This window comes from Mesocricetus auratus, unplaced genomic scaffold (assembly GCF_017639785.1).
Source record: "Mesocricetus auratus isolate SY011 unplaced genomic scaffold, BCM_Maur_2.0 Super-Scaffold_100022, whole genome shotgun sequence".
Classification (NCBI taxonomy): domain Eukaryota; kingdom Metazoa; phylum Chordata; class Mammalia; order Rodentia; family Cricetidae; genus Mesocricetus; species Mesocricetus auratus.
The window spans coordinates 2,332,518-2,354,638 of NW_024429203.1; the positions used below are offsets into that span (position 1 = coordinate 2,332,518).

The 22,121-nt window shown below is 51.9% G+C and overlaps 2 protein-coding genes across 4 annotated transcripts; one reads left to right on the forward strand and one right to left on the reverse strand.

Moving 5' to 3' along the window:
• Positions 1 to 309: 309 nt before the first annotated feature.
• Positions 310 to 10,096, forward strand: Cnn1 (calponin 1). The gene is made up of 7 exons (XM_005078518.4): positions 310 to 487; positions 2,202 to 2,323; positions 3,360 to 3,426; positions 4,413 to 4,550; positions 4,726 to 4,836; positions 9,120 to 9,266; positions 9,356 to 10,096. Exons 1-7 carry the CDS (start codon positions 425 to 427, stop codon positions 9,599 to 9,601), a joined length of 894 nt encoding a protein of 297 aa, XP_005078575.1. The 5' UTR covers positions 310 to 424; the 3' UTR covers positions 9,602 to 10,096.
• A 4,264-nt stretch (positions 10,097 to 14,360) lies between these two features.
• On the reverse strand, positions 14,361 to 20,036 carry Elof1 (elongation factor 1 homolog). Of its 3 annotated transcripts, none has more exons than XM_005078517.4 (4): positions 19,895 to 20,036; positions 15,494 to 15,628; positions 15,275 to 15,345; positions 14,361 to 14,991 (listed from the first exon to the last, which is right to left on the reverse strand). In XM_005078517.4, exons 2-4 carry the CDS (start codon positions 15,607 to 15,609, stop codon positions 14,927 to 14,929), a joined length of 252 nt encoding a protein of 83 aa, XP_005078574.1. In that variant the 5' UTR covers positions 15,610 to 15,628; positions 19,895 to 20,036; the 3' UTR covers positions 14,361 to 14,926. The 3 variants fall into 3 exon arrangements, with proteins under 3 accessions (XP_005078574.1, XP_040585659.1, XP_040585657.1); XM_040729725.1 differs by lacking the exon at positions 19,895 to 20,036 and adding an exon at positions 19,726 to 19,888; XM_040729723.1 differs by lacking the exon at positions 19,895 to 20,036 and adding an exon at positions 19,657 to 19,888.
• Positions 20,037 to 22,121: the final 2,085 nt, after the last annotated feature.

The window sequence follows — 22,121 nt, forward strand, 5'->3', positions numbered from 1 at the left end:
GTGCAGTGGACGCGGCGCTGTCTAGGTACTGAAAAGGGACAGAGACCGCTGACCTTCGAGATAAGGAGACTCAGAGATGGCACACAGACAGTCGTGGGGGGAGGTAGAAGAGGGTGGCCTGTGTGAGCAAGCCCCTCTCCCAGAATAAGGCAGGCAGCCCCCTAGGTGGAAACAATGACACAATCAGCTCTCAATACCAAGGCCCTGACATCACGAGGTGGGGGTGGCCAAAGTGTGTGTGGGGTGCCACGCCCCTTGGCAAGCCCCTGTGGCCAATGGGACAGGCTTGGAAGAGCCTGGGGCTGGCCTCTGGAGCTTCAAAAACGTGTGAGGAGGGAAGGGAAGAGGGTGCAGTCGCAGGCTCAGCCGCCCGGTCCTCGCCGGTGTCACCAGCACCTCTGCTTTGCCAGAGCCCCCGGACAGCATGTCTTCCGCACATTTTAACCGAGGTCCTGCCTACGGCCTTTCTGCTGAAGTCAAGAACAAGGTAAGGCTGGAGGGACAGACAGACCCTCAACTCCCTCCTACCTGGGTCAGGTGACTTGAGACCCGAGAAGAGAAGAAGGGGCTGTTTTTCTGTCCTTGGAACATCCCAGGGCCCTGAGTTACCTGAGGGGTGAAGTGAGGGAACCCCACTATCCATAAATAGAGGTAACCAGAGTGCTGCAAAGATTTCCCAACTGCTCAGAGTCCTCGGTCAGTCTTGTTCCTGGGAGGGATGTAGGGGGAAGGGACAGACCTTCACCTTAAAAAACAAAAACAAAAAAACTCTGCAGTTTGTACTGCTAGAAGACATTGAGCGACAACACCTTCCTGCCACGGATAGGTAAACTGAGGCTTATAAAGGAGCAGCAAGGAGCTGGGGCGCCGGGTGAGGCAAGTGCAGACCCAAACCCTCTCCACACCGGTATAGATCTGTTTCCCGGGACAGGGGACTGCACAGACTAGGAGAGGCAGTCCCATTTGACAGAAGGAAACACTGAGGCTCTTTCTTTCCAGGGTCCCACAGCAGGAGTTGAGGGGAGCGAGGAGCAGGGATTGGGACCTGGATCAGGTTGGGGTATCCTAGGGGCTCAATCTGGGGAAGCGTGGGGGGCGGGTGCTCTGCGGGAGACTGATGGCAGCGCCGCCCCCTCCCCCCAGCGCCGGCCCGGAGTCGCAGAAGAGCCGCCGCGCCTTATAAGGCGGCCTTGGGCAGCCTGGGCCCGCGCTATATAAGGGCCGGTTTGCTTTATAAAGCCGGGCTGGTGAGGAGGGGGGCGGCAGGGCTGGGGCCAGGTAAGGGGGTGCATCCCTCCTCTCCCCATTCAGAAGCGAGGCATCCCTCCGTCTCACTACCACCAGGGGCTGGGAAGCCCGCATGCAGGATTGCTGAAAGGTCCTGAAGCGGGTCTCGCGGACAGGTTGGCGGGCGGGCGAGCCAGGAGGGAGATAAGAGCTGAGAGGTGGAGAAGGGAGCCAGCCGGTCGAATCCCACCGCCTACCCGGGAAGATGGGATCAGAGGGGGAGCTACAACGCCAAGAGTCCCAGAGCTCGCTGGACAGGACTGTCTTCAGAGATGGGGACCCCAGACTGAGAAGAGGATAATGCGCAGAGTTGGGGGACAACGAGAGAGACAAAGTGGGGCTGAGGACAGACTTAGGAAACACGTTCAGGCAGGGGTTAGGAGGGAACTCCACAATCCCTATTTCTAACCAGGGATTCTATGTGTGATGTCCTGGGCTGCACTGATACCTGTAAGAGCAGCGTTCCCAGCAACAAAGCACCAGGGGTTGGTTCCTTCTTAGGGTTCATCCCCGCCCCCAGTTTAAGGCATCTCCTCTTCCAAATGGAGAGTGGGAGGGGGGCTGGGTCAGGGGAAGCTAAGCCCCAAGTTTGGCTTGGAGGGGAAACCAAGGAGCCAAGCGCCGCCCCCTCCCCCCAGCTTCAAGGATCTGGCTCTCCAGCCCCCTCTATTCATTGGTGCCAAACCTCAGAATGCCCGGAATGGCCCCCTGGGCAGGTGCCACCTCAATCCTGGCCCTCCGCCTCCCCTAGTCCTGCCCCCCTACGGTGGACACTAAGACAGGATTGCCTTAGTTGGGATGGATGAAGTAGGAGATTGGGCCTATCCGGGCTGAGACGGGCCCCAGAAGGCCAAAGCGACTCTCTCTTGTCTACTTCCTCATCACCTGCCCCTCATTCTCCATCTCCACCTCAGCTGGCCCAGAAATATGACCACCAGCGGGAGCAGGAGCTGAGAGAGTGGATTGAGGGGGTTACAGGTCGCCGCATCGGGAACAACTTCATGGACGGCCTCAAAGATGGGATCATTCTTTGCGAGTGAGTGAGGTTCTTAGGGTGCAGACTCCCCCAAGCCAGCACCCCACCCGCTCCATACTGACCCTCAGCATCACCTGATGATCCCAAACCTGGAACTGGAGTTAGACCCTGATTCTTGATGCCACCTACGCTCCCTGAAAGGCCGCGGAGACTCACTTGTGCCCATTTCACTGGCAGAGACGACCGAGTCAGTTAGGTTTAAGACAGTACCCAGGCCATTACTTAGCTAGCACATGCTACAGGGCAGGCCTGTCTATGGATCCCAGTGGGCAACCGTAGCTGTTTGTCTCCAGTTTTGGTGGCTGTTATGGTGGTGTTTATAGTAGTTTATGTCGACCCTGGCTTTTCACTGCCCTCGTCACAGGAGCAGCTCACCCTGGCTTGGCACACATCTGGGCTCCCTAGCGCAGGCTGAGGTACAGTTCAGCGCAGAGCACATGCATAAGCAAGGCTGGCTGAGTCCCACCCTCAGCAGTCATACAGCCGACCGAGCACAGTCGTTCAGTTGCCGTTGGGTAATACGCATACACACAGGCCTTTGCTCTAGGCGTGTGGGCAGTGAACCCGGCTCCATGTGGAGCTCGAGGGAGAAATTGAGCTGATTCCACACCCAGCAATATCATCACCAAGAAAAGAAATGGTAACCGAGTAACCAGCCGGATAATCACATCCATGCCATGGAGAAAGCCCAGTGGGCTGGTTGATGATTGTCACCCAGACTGATGACCTGAGTTCAAGAGAGAACACACTCCTGAAAGCTGCTCACTGACTTCTACACACATGGCATGACACATGCGTGCACACATGCCACACACACTCATGTGCATGCACACACACGCATACAAATGAAAACAACAAGGAACACTGAGATTTGAACACAGGAAAGCCAGGACACTTAGCCCGACTCAGATTTTCTGGCTGGCAACTGGATCTGGCCGTCCCACAGCCATCATAGCGAGTGCTAGGTCGCACCCCCTTCCAGAGTTATCCAGCCACCTTGCCTGGACTCACTCCCCATCCCCCTTCTCTTTGTCAGATTCATTAACAAGCTCCAGCCAGGTTCTGTGAAGAAGGTAAATGAGTCAACCCAAAACTGGCACCAGGTAAGTGCAGACACAAGTTACTAGTTTGTTTTCTATTTTAGTAATGAGGGTTGAGCCCACTGAGTGTGCTAGGCTGGAGCTCTGCTGCCTAGCCACACCCAGCCCCTCATTGGGGACTCTAGGCAGGGGCTCTACCTCTGAGCCACACCTAGCCTCACTGGGGGACTCTAGGCAGGGGCTCTACCTCTGAGCCACACCCAGCCCCTCACTGGGGGACTCTAGGCAGGGGCTCTACCTCTGAGCCACACCCAGCCCCTCATTGGGGGATTCTAAGCAGGGGCTCTACCTCTGAGCCATATCTTAGCCCCTCACTGGGGAGTTCTAGGCAGGGGCTCTAGGTTAGAACCATGCCCAACCACGGGCTCCCCTCACAGTCAGAGGACAACTCTGGTCTTGGTCCTCTCCTTCTACCTTGTTGGAGACAGGATCTCTATCTCTTTGTTGTTATCCACTGGGTACACCAGCTGGTCATCTCCACTTCTCTTATCTCCTATAGGAGTACCAGGGTTACAGACATTGATGCTACTCTCTGACTTTTACTTGGTTTCTAGAGATTCAAACTCAGGTTTAATTTTTTAACTCTTTTTAAAAAATATTTATTTTATTTATTATGTATACACTATTCTGCCTGCATATATGCCTGTATGCCAGAAGGCACCAGATCTCATTACAGATGGTTATGAGCCACCATGTGATTGCTGGGAATTGAACTCAGGACCTCTGGGAGAGTAGCCAGTGCTCTTAACCATTGAGCTATCTCTCCAGCCCCTTGTTTATTTTTTTAAAGATTTCCTTTATTTGTGTGTGTGTGTGTGTGTGTGTGTGTGTGTGTGTACACTTGTGTGGGCAAGTGCCCACAGAGGCCAGGAGGCATTGAATCCCTGGATCCCTTGGAGCTGGAGTTATAGGAGTTCTGTTCCATCCCTTACCCACCAGCTCCTCAGCTCTCCACCCTTCCATCCCTGACCTGGCCTCTTCCCTTACAGCTGGAGAACATAGGTAATTTCATTAAAGCCATTACCAAGTATGGAGTGAAACCCCACGACATCTTTGAGGCCAACGACCTGTTTGAGAACACAAACCATACACAGGTTCAGTCTACTCTCCTGGCTCTGGCCAGCATGGTGAGTGTGAGGGAAGAGTGGGCTTAGGGCAGGGGCTGGTGTCAAGTCAGATGACCACAGGGATACTTGGCCACTGAACCTCACCAAAGTGTAGGCAGGTGTTGGTGTCTGAGGATAAATGTGGCCCACTGGGAGCTGGTTCATCTGTGGTTCATGTCCTTTTTGCCCCTTGCAGGCCAAGACGAAAGGAAATAAGGTCAATGTGGGGGTCAAGTACGCAGAGAAACAGGAGCGGAGATTTGAGCCCGAGAAACTGAGAGAAGGTCGGAACATTATTGGGCTACAGGTATGGACCTTCATCATATGGGCTACTCTGGGCTGAGGGGAAGGCACCCAGACCCTGGAGGCTCTGGGGGTCAGAGTATCTGTATGGACTGGCTGGGAACACTGTCAGTGTTTTCTAGTTACTAACTCGCTCCCTTTGCTTATATTCTTAAGTAGTTCCTGTTCTTAACAGACTCTTATAAAATATTTTACTTGATTTATCTTTGTGTATGAATGTTTTTTGTTTTTTAAGATTTTAAATATTTATTATGCATACAGTATTCTGCCTGCACGTACACCTGTAGGTCAGAAGAGGGCACCATGTGGTTGCCGGAAATTGAACTCAGGACCTCTGGAAGAACAGTCAGTGCTCTCAACCTCTGAGCCATCTCTCCAGCCCTGTTTTTTGTTTGTTTGGTTTGGTTTGGTTTTTCGAGACAGGGTTTCTCTGTATTGTTTTGGAGGCTGTGCTGGAACTCGCTCTGTAGACCAGGCTGGCCTTGAACTCACAGAGATCCACCTGCCTCTGCCTCCTGAGTGCTGAGATTAAAGGCGTGCGCCATCATGCCTGGCTGTGTACGAGTGTTTTGCCTGCATGTAAGCCTATGAACCACATGTGTGCATGGTGCACATGGACGCCAGAAGTGGAGTTAGAGATGGCTGTAAGAGGCCATGTGGGTGCTGGGAATTGAACCCAGGTCCTCTGAGCCCCTATACTCAGATAGAGAAACTAAGGTTTGCAGAAGGCAGCACACTGCTTATTTTCTTCAGTGTTGGGGATCTCATGTACCTTAGTTCTATCTACAGCCCTCTCGTATTTTTCACATATGTATCTATGGACGAGGGTGTGCGCATCAAGGTCAGAGGTCAGCCACTATTGTCTTTCCTCAGGAGCCATCCACCTTGGTTTGTCTGTTTTGTTTCTTTGTTTTGAGACAGGGTTTCTCTTTGTAGCCTTGCCTGTCCTAGAACTCACTCTGTAGACCAGCCTGGCCTCGAACTCACAGAGATCTGCCTGCCTCTGCCTCCCAAGTGCTGGGATTAAAGATGCGCCCCACCATGCCAGGACACCTTGCTCTGAGACAGGGTCTCTCACCGGGTTTCTTAGTTTGTACTCTGATGCTGTGATAAAACACCAACCTAAACTTGTAGAAGGAAAGTTTATTTGGCATTTCCACATCACAGTACATCATGGAGAGAAGTCACAGCAGGAACTCAAGTAGGAGCCTGTAGGAAGGAACTGGAACAGACACCATGGAGAAACACTGCTTATCGACTTGCTCAGTTTTCTTATACAACCCAGGACCACCTGCCTAGGGATGCGCTAGCCACAGTGGTCTGGGTCTTCTCATACCAATCAATAATTAAGAAAATGTCCCTTAGTCATGCCCACAAACCAATCTGATGGAGACAACTCCTCAACTCAAATTCCCTTTTCCCAGGTGACTCTAGTTTGTGTCAGCTGACAAAAGCTAATCAGCACAGCTGACCTCTTATTAACTGGACTCCCAAACACATCACCATTAAACCTCACCCTTTCCTTTCTTGTTTATTCCCAAAGCCCTCCTTGACTGCCACACCACCCTGAATGCGCCTGAACTCATTAGCATCACAATATGACACTGTAACTTTAAATGTTTCATGGTCTTAAAAATGCAAACACTTTAAAAGTTCAAAGTCTTTAAAATATCCAAAATGTCTCTTTTTTTAAAAAGTTATTTATTCTTACTTTATGTACATTGGTGTTTTGCCTGCATGTATGTCTGTGTGAGGGTGTCAGATCTTGGAGTTATAGACAGTTTTTAGTTACTAGGAATTGAACCCAGGTCCTCTAGAAGCGCAGTCAGTGCTCTTAACCACTGAGCCATCTCTCCAGCCCTAAAAAGTCTCTTAATGTGGGCTTCTGTAAAATATTTTAAAGTAAATATTTTCTTTTTTCCAAAAGGAAAGATCAAAGGCACAAAGCAATTGCACTTGTACCACAATGAAGTCCATCGGAATAGCTCCAAATCTTGTAGCTCAGTGTCTGACATTTGAGACTCATGATCTTCTGGGCTCTCTACTTCTCTGGCTCTGTCACCTGCAACACAAGCTTGTCTCATGGTCTAGGGAGGCTCCACACCACATCTGCTGTCCTGTCCTTAGTGATTATCGCCCAGTCTTGGCATCCCCAATATACCAGAGGTCACCATTGCAACCAAGGTGCACCTTCACCAATGGCCTCCTGACCTCTCTTCTGGGACTCTGACCCAAACTCATGGTACAAACCCTTAGTGTCTGTCCATGACTCCTCTGCAGTCCTGGGATTTCCACTACAGCTGAGGCTGTATCTTGACCCGTGGCCTCTCCTGGCCTCTCAGTGCTAAGTCTCAGTTGCTCTCCAGGACCCCTTTGATCTTGCTGCTTTAATAAAAAAAAAGTACCACCAGGTAGACTACTACACATTATCAAGTTCAGCTGCCAGCTAAAGCCTTGGCCCTTCTGGGGGACAGCTTCTCTATGCCAACCCTGAAGAAATCCTCCCAGATTTCACTTCAATGATGCTGGTACTACTTCAGATCAGCTCATTTCTCAGCCTCCACGAAGCAGGATCAGTTGATCAACTGTCCCAGTAAAGCAAAGGTTCGCTTCAGTGGTGCTGGTTTCTCTTCCTCTTCTTTTTCAATTATTTTATGTGCATATGTGTTTTATTAGCAAGCATGTATGTGCACCATGAGTGTGCAGTGCCTGCGGAGGTAAGAAGAGGACACTGGGTGTTTGTGAGCCATTGTATGGGTGTGGGAGGTCTGCAAGAACGTAAGTGCAGCTAACCACTGTGCCGTCTCTCCGCCCCTTGATTTCTTGTTAATCAAAGCTGATTCTTAAGCCCCAGCAGACCAGACACCACAGATTCCTATTTGTTATTGTACCTGGTTGGGTGTTTTGACTGTGTGTATGTTTGTGCACGATGTGTGTGCCTGGTACCAGTGAAAGCCAGAAGAGGACATCAGATCCTTGACAATGTAGTTACTGATGATTTTGAGTCACCATGTAGTTACTGGGAATAGAACCTGGGTCCTCTGGAAGAGCAGCCAGTGCTCTTAACCACTAAGCCGGCTCTCAAGCACCAGGGCTCTTTTTTTTTCTTCTTTTTTCTGTTTTTGGTTTTTCAAGACAGGGTTTCTCTGTGTAACAGCCCTGGCTGTCCTGGAACTCACTTTGTAGACCAGACTAGCCTTGAACTCATAGAGATCTGCCTGCCTCTGCCTCTTCAGCACAGGGATTACAGGCATGCCCCACCACGATCAGCTTCTTCTTCTTCTTCTTTTTTTGGTTTTTCTTTTTCTTTTTCTTTTTTGGTTTTTACGAGACAGGGTTTCTCTGTATTGTTTCGGAGGCTATCGGTCCAGCCCGGCCTCGAACTCACAGAGATCCGCCTGCCTCTGCCTCCCTAGTGCTGGGATTAAAGGCGTGCGCCACCACCGCCCGGCTTTTTTTTTGGTTTTTCAAGACAGGGTTTCTCTGTATTGTCCTGGAAGCTGTCCTGGAACACGATCAGCTTCCAGGTGCTAGGTATTGAACTCAGGGCCTTGTGCTTGGAAGGCAAGCCCTTGAGACAGGGTCTCCTATAACCTAGGTTAGCTCTGAGTTCACTATTCAACCAAAGCTAGTCTTGAGCTTCTCTTCCAATCTTCCTGCATCCATCTCCCAGTGCAGTTTTTATCCTGACGGAGTCTTATGAAGTTGCTCAGGCTGGTGACCTCTTTGCACTGTGTGCAAGGCAGATCTTTAACTCCATCCATCCTCCTGCCTCAGCCTACCAGCCGTGACTAGGACTACACACCTGTGCTAGCAGTCCCAGCTTGAATCTAACTCCTTTTGTCTTTTCACTTATTTTATTGTTTGAGACAAGATCTCACTGTGCATCTGTGTGGCCTGGAACCACTCTGTAGACCAGACTGGCTTCAAACTCAGAGACCGTCCTGTCTCTGCCTTCTCAGTTCTTTCATTACGTGGGTGCCATGGGTCAACCCAGGTCACCGGGCAAGAGCCTGTCTTTACCCACCGAGTCATCTGTCTCTTGGACTCTGGCCTTAAACTTCTGATCCTCTTGGGTGGACAACTGTGGGCCACCATACATGGCTGTGGCTCTCTTCAGCCAGGATTGCCGTTGACAAGAGGTAGGGCCACACCTTGGCCCTAAGAGTCTGGTCATGCGATATCCCCACTCTGAGTGTTTCTGGCCTCCTGCTCTGACATCAAACTTCTCTTGTGGGACACAGGGACACTCCATAATCCTTACTGATTAATTAATCTTTTTCCTAGATGGGCACCAACAAGTTTGCCAGCCAGCAGGGCATGACAGCTTATGGTACTCGGCGTCACCTCTATGACCCCAAATTGGGGACAGATCAGCCCCTGGACCAGGCTACCATCAGCCTGCAAATGGGCACCAACAAGGGTGCCAGCCAGGTTTGTGTGGTCGATGTGACACCTGGTGAGATGGGGCTGGGGAGAGGCCTCTATCTCTCCCTTTGGTCTGACCACTGTTCTCTCCTCAGGCTGGCATGACTGCACCAGGCACCAAGCGGCAGATCTTTGAGCCAGGACTGGGCATGGAACACTGTGACACGCTCAACGTCAGCTTGCAGATGGGCAGCAACAAGGGGGCCTCACAGAGGGGCATGACAGTGTATGGGCTGCCCCGTCAGGTGTACGATCCCAAATACTGCCTGAATCCGGAATACCCAGAGCTGGGCGAGCCCACTCACAATCACCACCCACATAACTACTATAACTCTGCATAGGGGCCCCCAGGGGGCTTGGCTGCTGCTCTTGGCTGGACCCAGCTGGCCCAGGCAACCCCATCTCCTGCATGGCGTCCCCCAGCTCCCTGGCACCTGTCTATAGGGTTACAGTTTGGGGAGATCAGGCCGAGGGGAGCGGTGGGAAGAAGGGGGCCCCTCATCCCTGTAGCTCTCACAGGGCCCAACACAGAACTGGGTGTCCCCAACAACACCCAAAGGACGTACTGAGTAAAGGTATTTCAGCTGCCCCCTTTTACTCCCTCACAAGTGAGTACCTCCCAGAACCAGAAACCCTCCAAGCGAAGCCCCCAGAACCCAGGCTTGGCCTGACCCCTGCCCCATTCCCGCAGCAGGAGCAGAATGCATGCCCGAAACGCAGCGGACACACAGTTTGGTTTTGCAGCGACTGACGTCTGTGGATGTGACAGCGGCATTTGTAACTCAAGCACTTTCTTTCTCTATTTCACTGGAGCACAATAAATGGCTGTGACATCACCGAGTCTCAGAGCCAGCTGCTCAGGAGTGTTGCTTAGATAGTCTCAGCATTCTCCCCCCCCCCACGGGATTCCAAGATACATGCACGGGCCATTGAGAGGACACATAGCTGGTAAAGGCACCCGACACCAAGCTCGATGACCTGAGTTCAGTCCTGGAGACCCACATAGTGTCAGAGAATCAGTTCCTGCAACATCCCCTCACCCCCATACACAAACCACGTGATACACATACCCTTCCCTAAATAAATGTGCAATTTAAAGATATGCCTACAGACCTTACACCACCATACAGGACAGGCACATCACGGATGTCACACACTTTAAATGACGTGGAGGGGTCCCCAGATTGTGTGCAAGTGGCATGGACTGGTACTGCTGGCCGGGTAATGGTTTGTCATGTTGTTAGAACAGTCAAGTTAACCTTGGGGCCTGACTTTCTCTATATGCCTGCCTTGGTGCTCAGCAGTTTATCTTCTTAAAACTGAACCCCATGGGCTGGCGAGGTGTCTCAGCTGGTAACGGTGTTTGCTGTCAAGAATGCAATCCCAGATCCTACACAATGGGAGGTGAGAGCCGACTCCTGTTACATTGTGTTCTGCCTCTTGTCAGAGCATGCGCACCCATCAACACCGATGAATGTCTAAAAACACAACACAACAAAACCCTGAGTCCCAGGCTGCCCACCACTCTGAAAACCTAGGCAGGACTCTGACGTCACCTTGCTCCAGCAAGGACCCCGTTCCCTGTTTCTTGAAGACCACCCTAGGTGTTCTGCCTAAAAGCCATGGTCAGTGATCAGGGCTCCAAGGAGGGAATGCAGAAAAATGGAGGGGGTCCAGAGCAGTTCCTTGACCACTCCATCACTCCAGGAGTTAAAGCTGTAACCCTTGGAGACACCAGAAACCCTCCATGCACACAGACCCTGGACCCACAAAGTGGACTTCAGACATTTGGCCCCATATTCTGGGGAGGCTGTGCTGGGGCTCTGCCTGTCGGGTGATGAGGCAGTGACACGGAGGGCTCTGGTGTCAGCTCTAGGTACCCCTTCTGAACCCTGTAAAAGCAGTCTAGAAACCTAGCCACCGCTGTTGCCCAGGAACAGGTGGGGCTCAGGCTAAGATCTGGCAGCCCGGCCTAGCAGCCACCACTTCTGGGTCAGCTTACCACCTTTCTTGGCTGCTCACCTGCTCATCCAGCAGGGCTCTACCTGTTCCTTCCTATCTACAGAAGACAGGGTTTCTCTAACAGTCCTGGCTGTCCTGGAACTCACTCTGCAGAGCAGGATGGCCTCGGAACTCAGAGATTTGCCTGTTTTCTGCCTCTTGAGTGCTGGGATTAAAGGCGTGCACTACCATGCCCAGTACCAGCAGTTTCTTTTGCGTGGTACATACAACTGTTTGTGTGGGCGTGTGCATGGTGCAGGGCAGAGGCTCCCTGAATCCAGGGCTCACTGATGCAGTTCAGCTGGCTGGCCAGAACTCCAGAGATCTGCCTGTCTCTACCACCCTGGTGCTAGGGCTAGACACGGCTTTTGCATGGTGTTAGGGACCTGAACTCAGGTCAAGTACTTTACTGACAGTCGACTATCTTCTGAGTTCTCTGTAAGTTTCTTGTACTATGGAGGAGCTTTAACCACAGCTTGCTGCCCAGGTTCATGAGGCCAAGTTGAGGTGCTGAGTCCAGGCAACTCGGTTCAGGTCTCTTGCTGCCCCTGAGAACCTCTAAGGGCACACAGTGCTCACTCTCTGCCCATCCTGTAACAGCCTCAAGCCTTCCAGAGTCCTCACCATTAACTTTCCCAGTGGCCCAAAGCACCCAGGACAGCTGAGGCCTCAGCCCAAAACCTGGACTTACAAGGAGTTAAGCCTCCTGGGTGTAGTCCCTGTGTGCATGTAGGCTGCAGGAGTTCGACTAGCCTCCCCTCTCAGGTCTGCTCGTCTCTGAGTCTGCTTCACAGGGTGGCGATCAGCACACAGCAAGAGATCCAATGTAGGTGCCAACCTTTGAGTGTCACCTCCTTTGGGTCACCTGTCAAAGTCTGTGCTTATGTGAGTATACAAGCATGGCAGAGGCTGGCCAGAAGTCAACCTCAGGCGGCGTTCCTCAGTTGCTGGTCATCTTTTCTATTTTTATTCTGGGCTCAGTGGTTGAGAGCACTTTCTTCTCTTCTAGAGGACCCAAGTTCAGTTCTCAGCACCCATGTCAAACAGCTCATGACTGTAACTCCAACTCCATGGGATCCAAAACCTTTTTCTGATCTCCAGGGACACCCAGATGTGTGCTCATGCATACACATATACAAAATAATGAAACTTAGGGCTGGAGAATTGGCTTGGCAGTAAAAGCACTCACTGCTATTCAGGAGGTCTGGGGTTTGAGTCCCAGCACACATATGGCAGCTCACAACTCTCTGTAACTCCAGTTCTAGAGGATCCAATGATCTTTTTTGGTCTCCTCAACTCTACATCTACGTGGTACACAGGCACTCATGCAAAATACTCATACACATAAAATCTTTTTAAAATGTGTAGAAAAGCCAAGCCGGGCGTTGGTGGCGCACGCCTTTAATGCCAGCACTCAGGAGGCAGAGGCAGATGGATCTCTGTGAGTTCGAGGCCAGCCTGGTCTACAGAGCGAGTTCCAGGACAGCCTCCAAAACAATACAGAGAAACCCTGTCTCAAAAAACCAAAAAAAAAAAAAAAAAAAAAATGTAGAAAAGCCAGGTAGTGGTGGTGGACACCTTTAGTCTCAGCACTTAGGAGACAGAGGAGTCAAGACCAGCTTGCTCTAGAAAGAGTTCCAGGACAGCCAAAGCTGTTACACTGAGAAACCCTGTCTCAAATCACAAAACTACGTATTTAGTGTGTAGGTGCCACAGACAGGTGTGGTCAGAGGACACTAGGGAGTCAGTGCTTTATCCGCGCGTGCCATGCGTGTGGCCATGAGAACAGAACTGAAATTATCAGACTTGCACCACAAACCCTTTGCCAGCCGAATACTTGTCAGGCAGTTTCTGTACTTTAGAACAATTCTGACATCTCTGTGTGTGTAATGTGTGCGGTGTGGGGTTGTGTGCTAAGGACACAGCTGGATGTGGAGGACAACTTCAGTAGTCAGCTCTCTCCCCCACCATGAGGGTCCTGGGGACTGACTCAGGGCATCAGGCCTGAGCGGCTTGTTTTGGTTATTGTTTGGTTTGGTTTTTGAGACCAGATCTCACTCACTATGTAGCCTTGGCTGGCCCAGAACTCAGAGCTCTTCCTCCTGAGTGCTGAAGATATGGCTCAGTGGTTCAGAGCACTCGCTGTTCTTGCAGAGGACCTGAGTTCTGTGCTTAGCATTCCCACCAGGTGACTCAGAATCCTCTAATTCTCAGCTCCAGGAGAACCAAAGCCTCTGCCTCTTCCGGCCCTCACTCACAAGCCGAGACACCTGCCCACGAGTAATCAGAGTAAAAAACAAATCTTTGAAAGTGTGTGCTACCATGCCCAGCCTAATCATGCTTTTGAGACAGGTCTCTCACTGGCCTGAACTAGCAATTAGGCTAGGCTGTCTGGTGGCAAGTCCCAGTGATCTGCTTGTGTCTGCCTCCTCAGCACTGGTAGTTCAAGTGTACACAGTCATGCCCAGCCTTTTCAGCTGGGTTCTGGGGATCAAGCCAAGGCCCTCATGTTTGTGTAGCAAGGACTTTACTGACTGAACTGTCTCCCCATCCGTCTCTATGGTTTTCACTGATTGCTGTAAACACAAAGTCAAATGTCTGTCTGCTCTACTATGCACCCAGACAGGTCCAATAAAGCAACTATGGTTATTATTTGTTTGTTTTCTGAGAGAGGATTTCTCTGTGTATACCTGGCTGTGGTGACATATACCTTTCATCCCAGCACTTGGGCCAGAGGTAAGCAGATCTTCAAGCATGAGGCCAGAAAACCCTGGGATTGATACCCACTACCAAATGAACTAGTTAGTGCAGACCTATAATTCCACCACCTGGGAGACAAAGGTGTGTGGAGGGATCAGGAATTCAAGGCCACTCTCAAGTTCATAGCAAGTTCAAAGTCAGCCTGGTATAGAATACCCCATCCCCAATCCCTACTAACCCTGCCCTCACAAAGAAGCCAATAGAAAAACCGTTTGAAAAACTGACCAAACCATACATCGTAGGGCTATTAAGATATCTTCTGAATGTCTTAGTCTCAAATCCCAGTTTCCCTTTTGGCACCTAGGTCTCATAACCCAAGAAAGGACAGATAGCCAGGGATCTGCACTGGCTGCTTTATTGACAGGCTTGTAAGTGACGACTGTCCCTGAACCAGCCCCTACCTTTTCTACAAAAGCAAAGGAAGAGGAAAATGGGTCCCCAGGCAAAGCCCAGCAAGGGACCTTGACTCCCAGGTCACAAGCACAAGGAGGTGGGAAGGACAGGAGGTCCCGGTCCCCGAGGACCATGTGTTGGTGAGGTGGCTGAGGACTGGAGGTCCCACAGCTATTCTTTGCCAGGGATGTCAGGAATCGGTCACCAGAGGAGCCAGGAACCAGCGTGGGGCAGGGGTTGGGGCTGAAGAAGGGAAGCAACTCAAAGGCTTTCAGAGTCATTTGAGGCCACCCTGGGCAGCATGATGAGACCCAGCAACCCCTCAACTCTATCTACAAGCAGTCAGGGTCACTGTTACAGCCACATCTGCAGCCCCATACACATGTACTCATTCACATCCACTCCATACAGAGGGAGGGCTGTCACAGTCCTGGACCTACAGCCGAGTCCTGGAATGTCTCTGGATTGGTACCCAGGTCGGGGACTGCTGAGGGGGCAGGTCCTTGATATTGCTACTGATTAGCTGCCTCACAGGCGTCTATCCAATCGCTGTACACATCCACTGGTTCTGACAGATCTGTAACACAGAGTCAAGGATGATTTCTGGCAATGAAGCCCTCTCCTGGGCACGTTTATGCTACGACAGGGTCAACTGGACCCCTGCCATGTGCCTTGTCACTTAGTGTTAAGCCAGTAGACAATGTAGGTAGCAGTGGCTTCAAACCTGGCCACAGGACCAGGGCAGCAGGAGTGACTGACAGTTCCTTGCCTTGGTCACCAGCCCCTGAGCAGGTAAGGACAGCCCCGACTCCCACCCACTTCTCTCACTCCCCAGAGATCAGATGACTTTCCAAGGATACATGTGATGGGTGTCTGGAACTCCTCTAGACACACGGTACAGGAGATAACTCCAGTGTTTCGAGCACGGTCCCTGCAATGGTACAAGGGGGAAGGATGCATGAGGAACGAGCGCTGAGCCCATGGGGCCACCCTGCCAGCAGGAAGGCCCAGGGTGAGCAGCAGGAGGCACAGCCTCGGATGCTCAGATGCAGGCTGGCGCACCCTAACTACGCACTTACATTTTCACATCACAGGACTTCTCATGGTTGCAGAAGGGACAAGTGAACTGGGTCTCCAGTGTGCCTGTCATCTTCTTCTTGGGGGGTGGCTTCCGTTTAGACTTCCTTCGTCCCATGGCTGCAGGGGGATGAAACCTGTGAGGCAGAGGAGGAGGGATTAGATGCTGGTAGAAGCTGGCCACTCTACCTCCATCCTCTGGAAGCAGGCTTGAGGCAACCCAGCAGTAGCCCATGGAGAAGGAAGACATACACTATGACATCCAGGCTTCTACCTACGGAACCCAGGCTCCTGACCCTCGGCACAACAGTCCCTGTGTACACTCTGGACAGTACAGCTGAGAACAGCCTTTAATATTGGTAGGTCACTTAAGACCTCCGTCCTCATCGAAGGTGGGGGTGGACAGGTGGCTTAAGAAAAAAATGGGGAGCAGGGCGTTGGTGACACACACCTTTAATCCCAGCACTCGGGAGGCAGAGGCAGGCGGCAGGCGGATCTCTGTGAGTTCGAGGCCAGCCTAGTCTACAGAGCGAGTTCCAGGACAGCCTCCAAAGCCACAGAGAAACCCTGTCTCGAAAAACCAAAAAAAAAAAAAGATGAAGTCAAGGGCAGGAAGATGGCTTAGTGGGCAAAAGTGCCAACCATGCCAGCCTGATGGCCTGAGTTCAATTCTGGAAAGCTACACAGAAGCCATGTACGGTGGTTCAGATCTGTAAGCCTGGCACTGGGATGTGGGTATGGGGGCAGAAGCAGGATTGCTTGGAAGCTTGCTGGTTAGCCAGTCAGAACAGAACAATACGGAAGTCGAGGACAGACTTCCCAAAAACTTGTCCTCTGACCTTCATATATATACAACATAGGAGTGTGTCTCCCCTGAGCCTCAATATAAAGTCACAGCAGCCCCCCCCCACACACACAAGGTTTTTCTATGTGACAGACCTGGAACTCACTCTGTAGATCAGGCTGGCCTCAAACTCACTGGGATCTGTCTGTCTGTCTGTCCATGTGCCTCCCTAATGCTGGGATTAGAGGCATGTTCCACCAACGCCCACAGGAGTTTTTTAGGAGCCTGGAGTAGGGTGGCAGTGGGTGAGACAGGGAAAACAAATCAACTGAACAGTGACAGTCTAGGGTGGCGCCCAAAGCTGTGATGGGGACACAAAAGGATGGGGGATGTGGTGGCGCATGCCTTTAATCCCACACTCAGGAGGCAGAGGCAGGCGAGACTTTGTGAGTTTGAGGCCAGCCTGGTCTGTGGAGTGACTTCTAGGACAGCCAGGGCTACAATGAAAGATACTGACAACTTCCCTGTCCCCACCAAAAAAGCAAAACCAAACCAAACATGGACTCCATTCCCAAATACAGAGGATGACTCTGAACTCCTGATCCTCCCAAGTGCTCGGACTACAGGCATGAGCTGCAGCACTCACTGCCTTCTGCTTCCTCCTCACGCTGCTTCTCTTGTGGAGCCTAAAGAAGCCCCTCCTGCCTTAAGTCCATCTTGTTAGTCTTTACCACAGCAACCCCAAAGTATCTGAGATACAAGTCTAACATACGAGGAGGTGGCTTGGAGAAATAGTAGCCTTGGTGTGAGGTATACCCAGGGGGCAGACGGCATGCTGGCAGGTGGGCAGGGAAGCAGCTGCCACTGACCTCCATCTGGGAATGCACTCAGGGTCTGCCTCTGTCGTCACTTCCGTACGCACCGCACCACGCCCACCCACTGTTTCTAGGCAAGACCCCAGCCCGCTGGGGTACCCGAGAATGGAGAGGAAAGTTACACTATTTGTCAGCCACTCACTGTAGCCCAGGCTGGTCTGGAACTCACTCTGCAACCCAGGCAGAATTCTCTGTGTAGACCAGGCCTGCCTCTGCCTGAGATGAAAGGTATGTGTCATGACACCTTTGCTCTTATTTTTAAAAGAAAAAAGGCCAACACACTGGCACAAGCCTGTGGGAGCCCAACCTACACTACAACCCCAGAACTTTGGATTACTGAAAACTGGAGGCCATCTTGGACAACAAAATAAGTTCAAAGTTCCCATCTCAAAAAAACAAAAAACAAACCAAAGAGGTACACAAAACATTTACACATGCAAGACAGTAAAATATATATTTGGTATTTGGTTTTTGGAAATAGGGTTCCTCTGTGTAGCCCTGGCTGCCCTGGAACTCAGAGATCTACCATCAGCCTGGCTCTGTCTCCTGAGTTCTGGGATTAAAGATGTGTACCACCACTGCCCGGCAGCACCCCAACCGGATGTACTCAGCTGGTAGTAATCTAGCACGTAGAAGCCACTAGGGAAATGGTTCTCAACCTGTGGGCCTCAGGGTTGCATAGTGTGTGTGTGTGTGTATTTATTTATTTATTAAGTTTTTTTGAGACAGGGTTTTTCTGTATCTGTTTTGGAACTAGCTTTGTAAACCAGGCTGGTCTAGAACTCATAGAGATGTGCCTGCCTCTGCCTCCCAAGTGCTGGGATTAAAGGTGTGTGCCACCAGTGCCCTGGTCAGATATTTACATTACAATTCATAACAGTAGAAAAATTACAGTTATGAAGTAGCAACAAAATGACACTGGGGGTCAGCACAGGAGGAGCTGTACTAAAGGGCTGCAGCACAAAAGGTCAGCACTGCCCCTCTAGGGCTGTCATGCCCAACCTGCTGCGTCTCAAGACTCAGTTAAGGGGGCTTCAGTGAGCTGCCCTGGCTCACTCAGAAACCCTAGCACCAAGGAGGTAGGAGGATTGCCACATTTTCAGCCAGCTGGAGCTACACAGTACTGCAGACCAAAACAGAACAGTAAAACCAAACCAGGCATGTTGGTTTAGCATGCAACCCCAGCACTTGGTAGTCTGAGGCAGGAAGATGTCATGAGTTGGGGGCCAGACTGTCTCACAAATCCAAAACAATGGGGCTGACCAAAGTTCCGTTCCCAGCACCCGCACGGTGGGTCACAACTGCGTAACTCTAGTTCCGGGGGATCTGACGCCCTTCCCTGGGCTCCCAGGGCACTGCACACAAGTCGAGGACAACCGTACCTGCAGGCAAGCACCCATACACACAGGGTAACGAAAATACCAAAATGTCTGTATTAGTAAACAGTTACAGATGGCAGGCCCTTAGCAGCGTCTGAGGCAGGTGTTACAAGAAAAATAAAAGGCCGGGCGGTGGTGGCGCACGCCTTTAATCCCAGCACTCGGGAGGCAGAGGCAGGCGAATCTCTGTGAGTTCGAGGCCAGGCTGGACCGACAGCCTACAAAACAATACAGAGAAACCCTGTCTCATAAAACCAAAAAAAAAAAAAAAAAAAAAAAAAAAGAAAAAAAAAGAAAAGAAAAGAAAAGAAAAAGAAAAGACCCAGAGACAGATACTGGGGTTCAATCTGAAGATCAGGGAAGCAAAGCAGCTAGCCACTAGATCTCGCCTCCAGCTCAGGCTAACAGGGCTGATCCAAACACGAGCTCTTCACCGAGTCTCAAGCTGCTGCCTCTCCTCAGTGTGGCTGGAGAATGAACGCCTCTCTGGGACCTTGCTTCTGGTTTATGGCACGGCTCTGAGCCCATGCTGACACTTGTCTACACGGTTATGGCTGTTTCCCCTACGAGGTCTGGCCCCGGCAACCAGCTACACAACAGAATCACAGATCTTGGTCGACCCCGTCTCCGCTGGTACAGGTACTGCTGCCAGGCCCGGCAAGCTGAATTTGGTCCCCAGAGCCCGCGTGGAAGGAGAGAACGCGCTCCGCAAGTTCTCCACTAACCTCTGTACACAGACACATTATACACATAAAGATTTCTAAAACTTTCGAAACTGGGCAAGCAAGATGGCTCAGCAGCTAAAGACGCTGGCTGCCAAGCCTGACAGCCTGAGCTCAATTCCCGGGACCCTCAACGGAGAAAGAACCGGCTGCTGCAAGCTGTCCTCTGCACACTCACGTACCACATCCAAAAAAACTAGCTTACGATCATCTTAAACTCCTTCAAGGTCCTCCAGCGTCCACCACCCTGGCCATCCATCTCCGAGGAAGGGTTTCTCTCGGCCACTGCCCAATGCCCAGCATCCACAGCGCCTGCTGCACCCCAAGCTCTTAACCACTTATTGAACGAATCGGGGAAATCTGTGGCCCCAGATCCCACCGGCAAACGGCAGCCCGCGAACGAACCGCGTTGTCCCGGAGCGGCCGGGGTGACGGGAACGGGTCGCGGCGGAGGAGCGACGCCGTCAGCCTCACCCAGGCTTCGGGGGCGCCGCCCGCTCGTCCAGCTGCAGGGGTCCGGCTCCTCACACGGCGGTCCTCAGAGCCATGCCCGGGCCTCGGCTCCACGCCGGGCGGGTGAGCGAGAGAAGAGCGCCCGGTCCCGCTCGGCCCAACGCCCGCGCGCGAGACGCCCCGCACCTACCTGTACCAGTCCCGCCGGCCGCGCAGCCAAAGCCGCTTCACCCGGGAGACGCTAACTTCCGGCTCCTGACGGAAGCGGAAATACCGCTTTGGTTTCCCGCCTACTCCGAAACCAGGGTCGTGTAGACCCCGCCTCCTTCAACTGCCTGTCTCTGCGCATGAGTGACGTCTGTTACCGCGCATGCGCTCCCACGGACTCCCGGCAAGCTCCCTACGGTGGGTGACAGTTTGCGACGAGTGCTGTGTCCAGCTGTAGCACCCTGGCTAAGATCCTCGCCTGTGACCACCATCTTCCTGGTCTCCTCTCACTTGTCCCCAGTTCAGCCCCCCGCGCTGGAAGCGCACCTGAGTTTTCCCAACCTCCAGGCTCACTCAAATATCCTAGCCCTAGAGAAAATAGTTGGGAAGAGGAAAACTCATGTCAGCGGGAGTGAGAGACACGAGAAGGGGCAAGGGGGTAAATATGGTCAAAAGTACATTGTAAACATACATGAAGATGGCATAGGAAAATACATTATGTAAGATTAATATTTGCTAATGCAAAACACAAAATGCTCCAATCCTGACCCGATCGCTTGTAATCCCAGCACTGAGGAGGTGGAGATAGAGTTGGAAATTCAAGGTCGCATCGGGAGGTGGTGTCAGCGCAAGTCTTCAGTCCCAGCACTCGGGAGGCAGAGGCAGGTGCATCTCTGTGAGTTCGAGACCAGTCTGGTCTACAAAGTGAGTTCCAGGCCAGCTTCCAAAGCCACAGAGAAACCCTGTCTCGAAAAAAACCCAAAACGAACAAACAAAGAGTAGATTACAAGCCTTCTCTGCAACAGAGAGAGGCATGTGGGGCTCAGGACATTTGATGGTGGTAGAAGTTGCCAGATGGCCGGGCGTTGGTGGTGCACGCCTTTAATCCCAGCACTCAGGAGGCACAGGCAGGCGGATCTCTGTGAGTTCGAGGCCAGCCTGGTCTACAGAGCGAGTTCCAGGACAGCCTCCAAAACTACACAGAGAAACCCTGTCTCGAAAAAGCAAAAAAAAAAAAAAAAAAAAGAAGAAGTTGCCAGATGATCTGAGAAGATAGAGGATGTAACGGGCATTATGCTGGCCTGCCCCTGTCACCTGGCAGAATGCACTCAGGCAGCACCCTGGTCAGCCCAGGGCTCCATGACTGCTAGTGTGCACGCAGGTGCAAGGGACCCCTATAAAAGACCCTTACCATCTCCTTGCCACTGTTCTCCTGGGGCAGAAGGACTTCTCCTGTCTCCCTCTTCTCTTCTGTCCTCTCTCTGACTCTGTGTCTCTTTACCCCTTTTCTCCCTCCCCACCATTCTAACGAAACGTCTCACTAAGCTCTGTCGACCTGGTGTGTTTGTCCCCTGCCTTGGTATGGAATCTGCCAAGATTCCCCTGGCTTTATCATAACAGAGGAGGCTTGGGGGCGGGTAGGCTGCTGCTCAAGTTGAAAGAGGGACCTCCGGAAGAACTCAATAGACAGAGGAGTCAGAGAGGAGGGCTGTCTTTGGCAGAGCTCCTGGGTGCTGCCTCTCGGAGAAGGAAGGCTGAGGAGCCCCTTAGGAAAGGAATCAAGGATTGAGCTTGGGCTGTAAGGAGCATGGGATGGAGGCTAAGGAGATGACTCAGCAGGTAAAACACTTGCAGGGTGAGTTTGGAGACTGGAGCATCTGCATACATGCCAGATGGGTGTGGTTCCCCACCTGTAATCCTGAGCCTGCAGGAGGTGGAGACAGGATCCCCAGAGCAAGCTGGCTAGCTAGATGAGGTGAGCTCTGGGTTCAAGAGAGACCCTGCCTCTATAATAAAGGTGGAGAGCAGTTAAAGAAGGCTCTCTGGTCTCCACATGTGGACCCTCATAAACATATGTGGTGAACCGTCCTCCTCCTCCTCCTCCTCCTTTTTTTCTTAATTAAAGGCTACTGTCCAGCAAGATGGCTCAGCAGGTAAAGGCACTTCAAGCCGTCAGCCTGAGTTTGATTCCTGGAAGCTACATGGTGGAGGGCCGGAACTGGTTCCTCCAAGTAGTACACCACACACACACACACACACACACACACACACACACACACACACACGCGCGCGCGCGCGCGCGCGCACGCACGCACGCACGCACGCACGCACGCATGCACACGAGGGGGAGTACATGCTTAGCTGTACCACATCTTGTTCATGCTTTGAATGGAATGAAGTACAAGTGCTAACTGTTGAGTTTGGTAAGT

What these genes read in the sequence shown, in the direction of transcription:
- Elof1 (XM_005078517.4), bottom strand. Translation starts at nt 15,609, where the DNA reads ATGGGACGAAGGAAGTCTAAACGGAAGCCACCCCCCAAGAAGAAGATG. An exon ending in AAGTCCTGTGATGTGAAAAT is followed by an intron (nt 15,346 to 15,493) that starts GTAAGTGCGTAG and finishes GTACCATTGCAG; the next exon opens with GGACCGTGCTCGAAACACTG. An exon ending in GTTCCAGACACCCATCACAT is followed by an intron (nt 14,992 to 15,274) that starts GTATCCTTGGAA and finishes TCTGTGTTACAG; the next exon opens with ATCTGTCAGAACCAGTGGAT.
- Cnn1 (XM_005078518.4), top strand. Translation starts at nt 425, where the DNA reads ATGTCTTCCGCACATTTTAACCGAGGTCCTGCCTACGGCCTTTCTGCT. An exon ending in CTGCTGAAGTCAAGAACAAG is followed by an intron (nt 488 to 2,201) that starts GTAAGGCTGGAG and finishes TCTCCACCTCAG; the next exon opens with CTGGCCCAGAAATATGACCA. An exon ending in CCAACAAGGGTGCCAGCCAG is followed by an intron (nt 9,267 to 9,355) that starts GTTTGTGTGGTC and finishes TTCTCTCCTCAG; the next exon opens with GCTGGCATGACTGCACCAGG.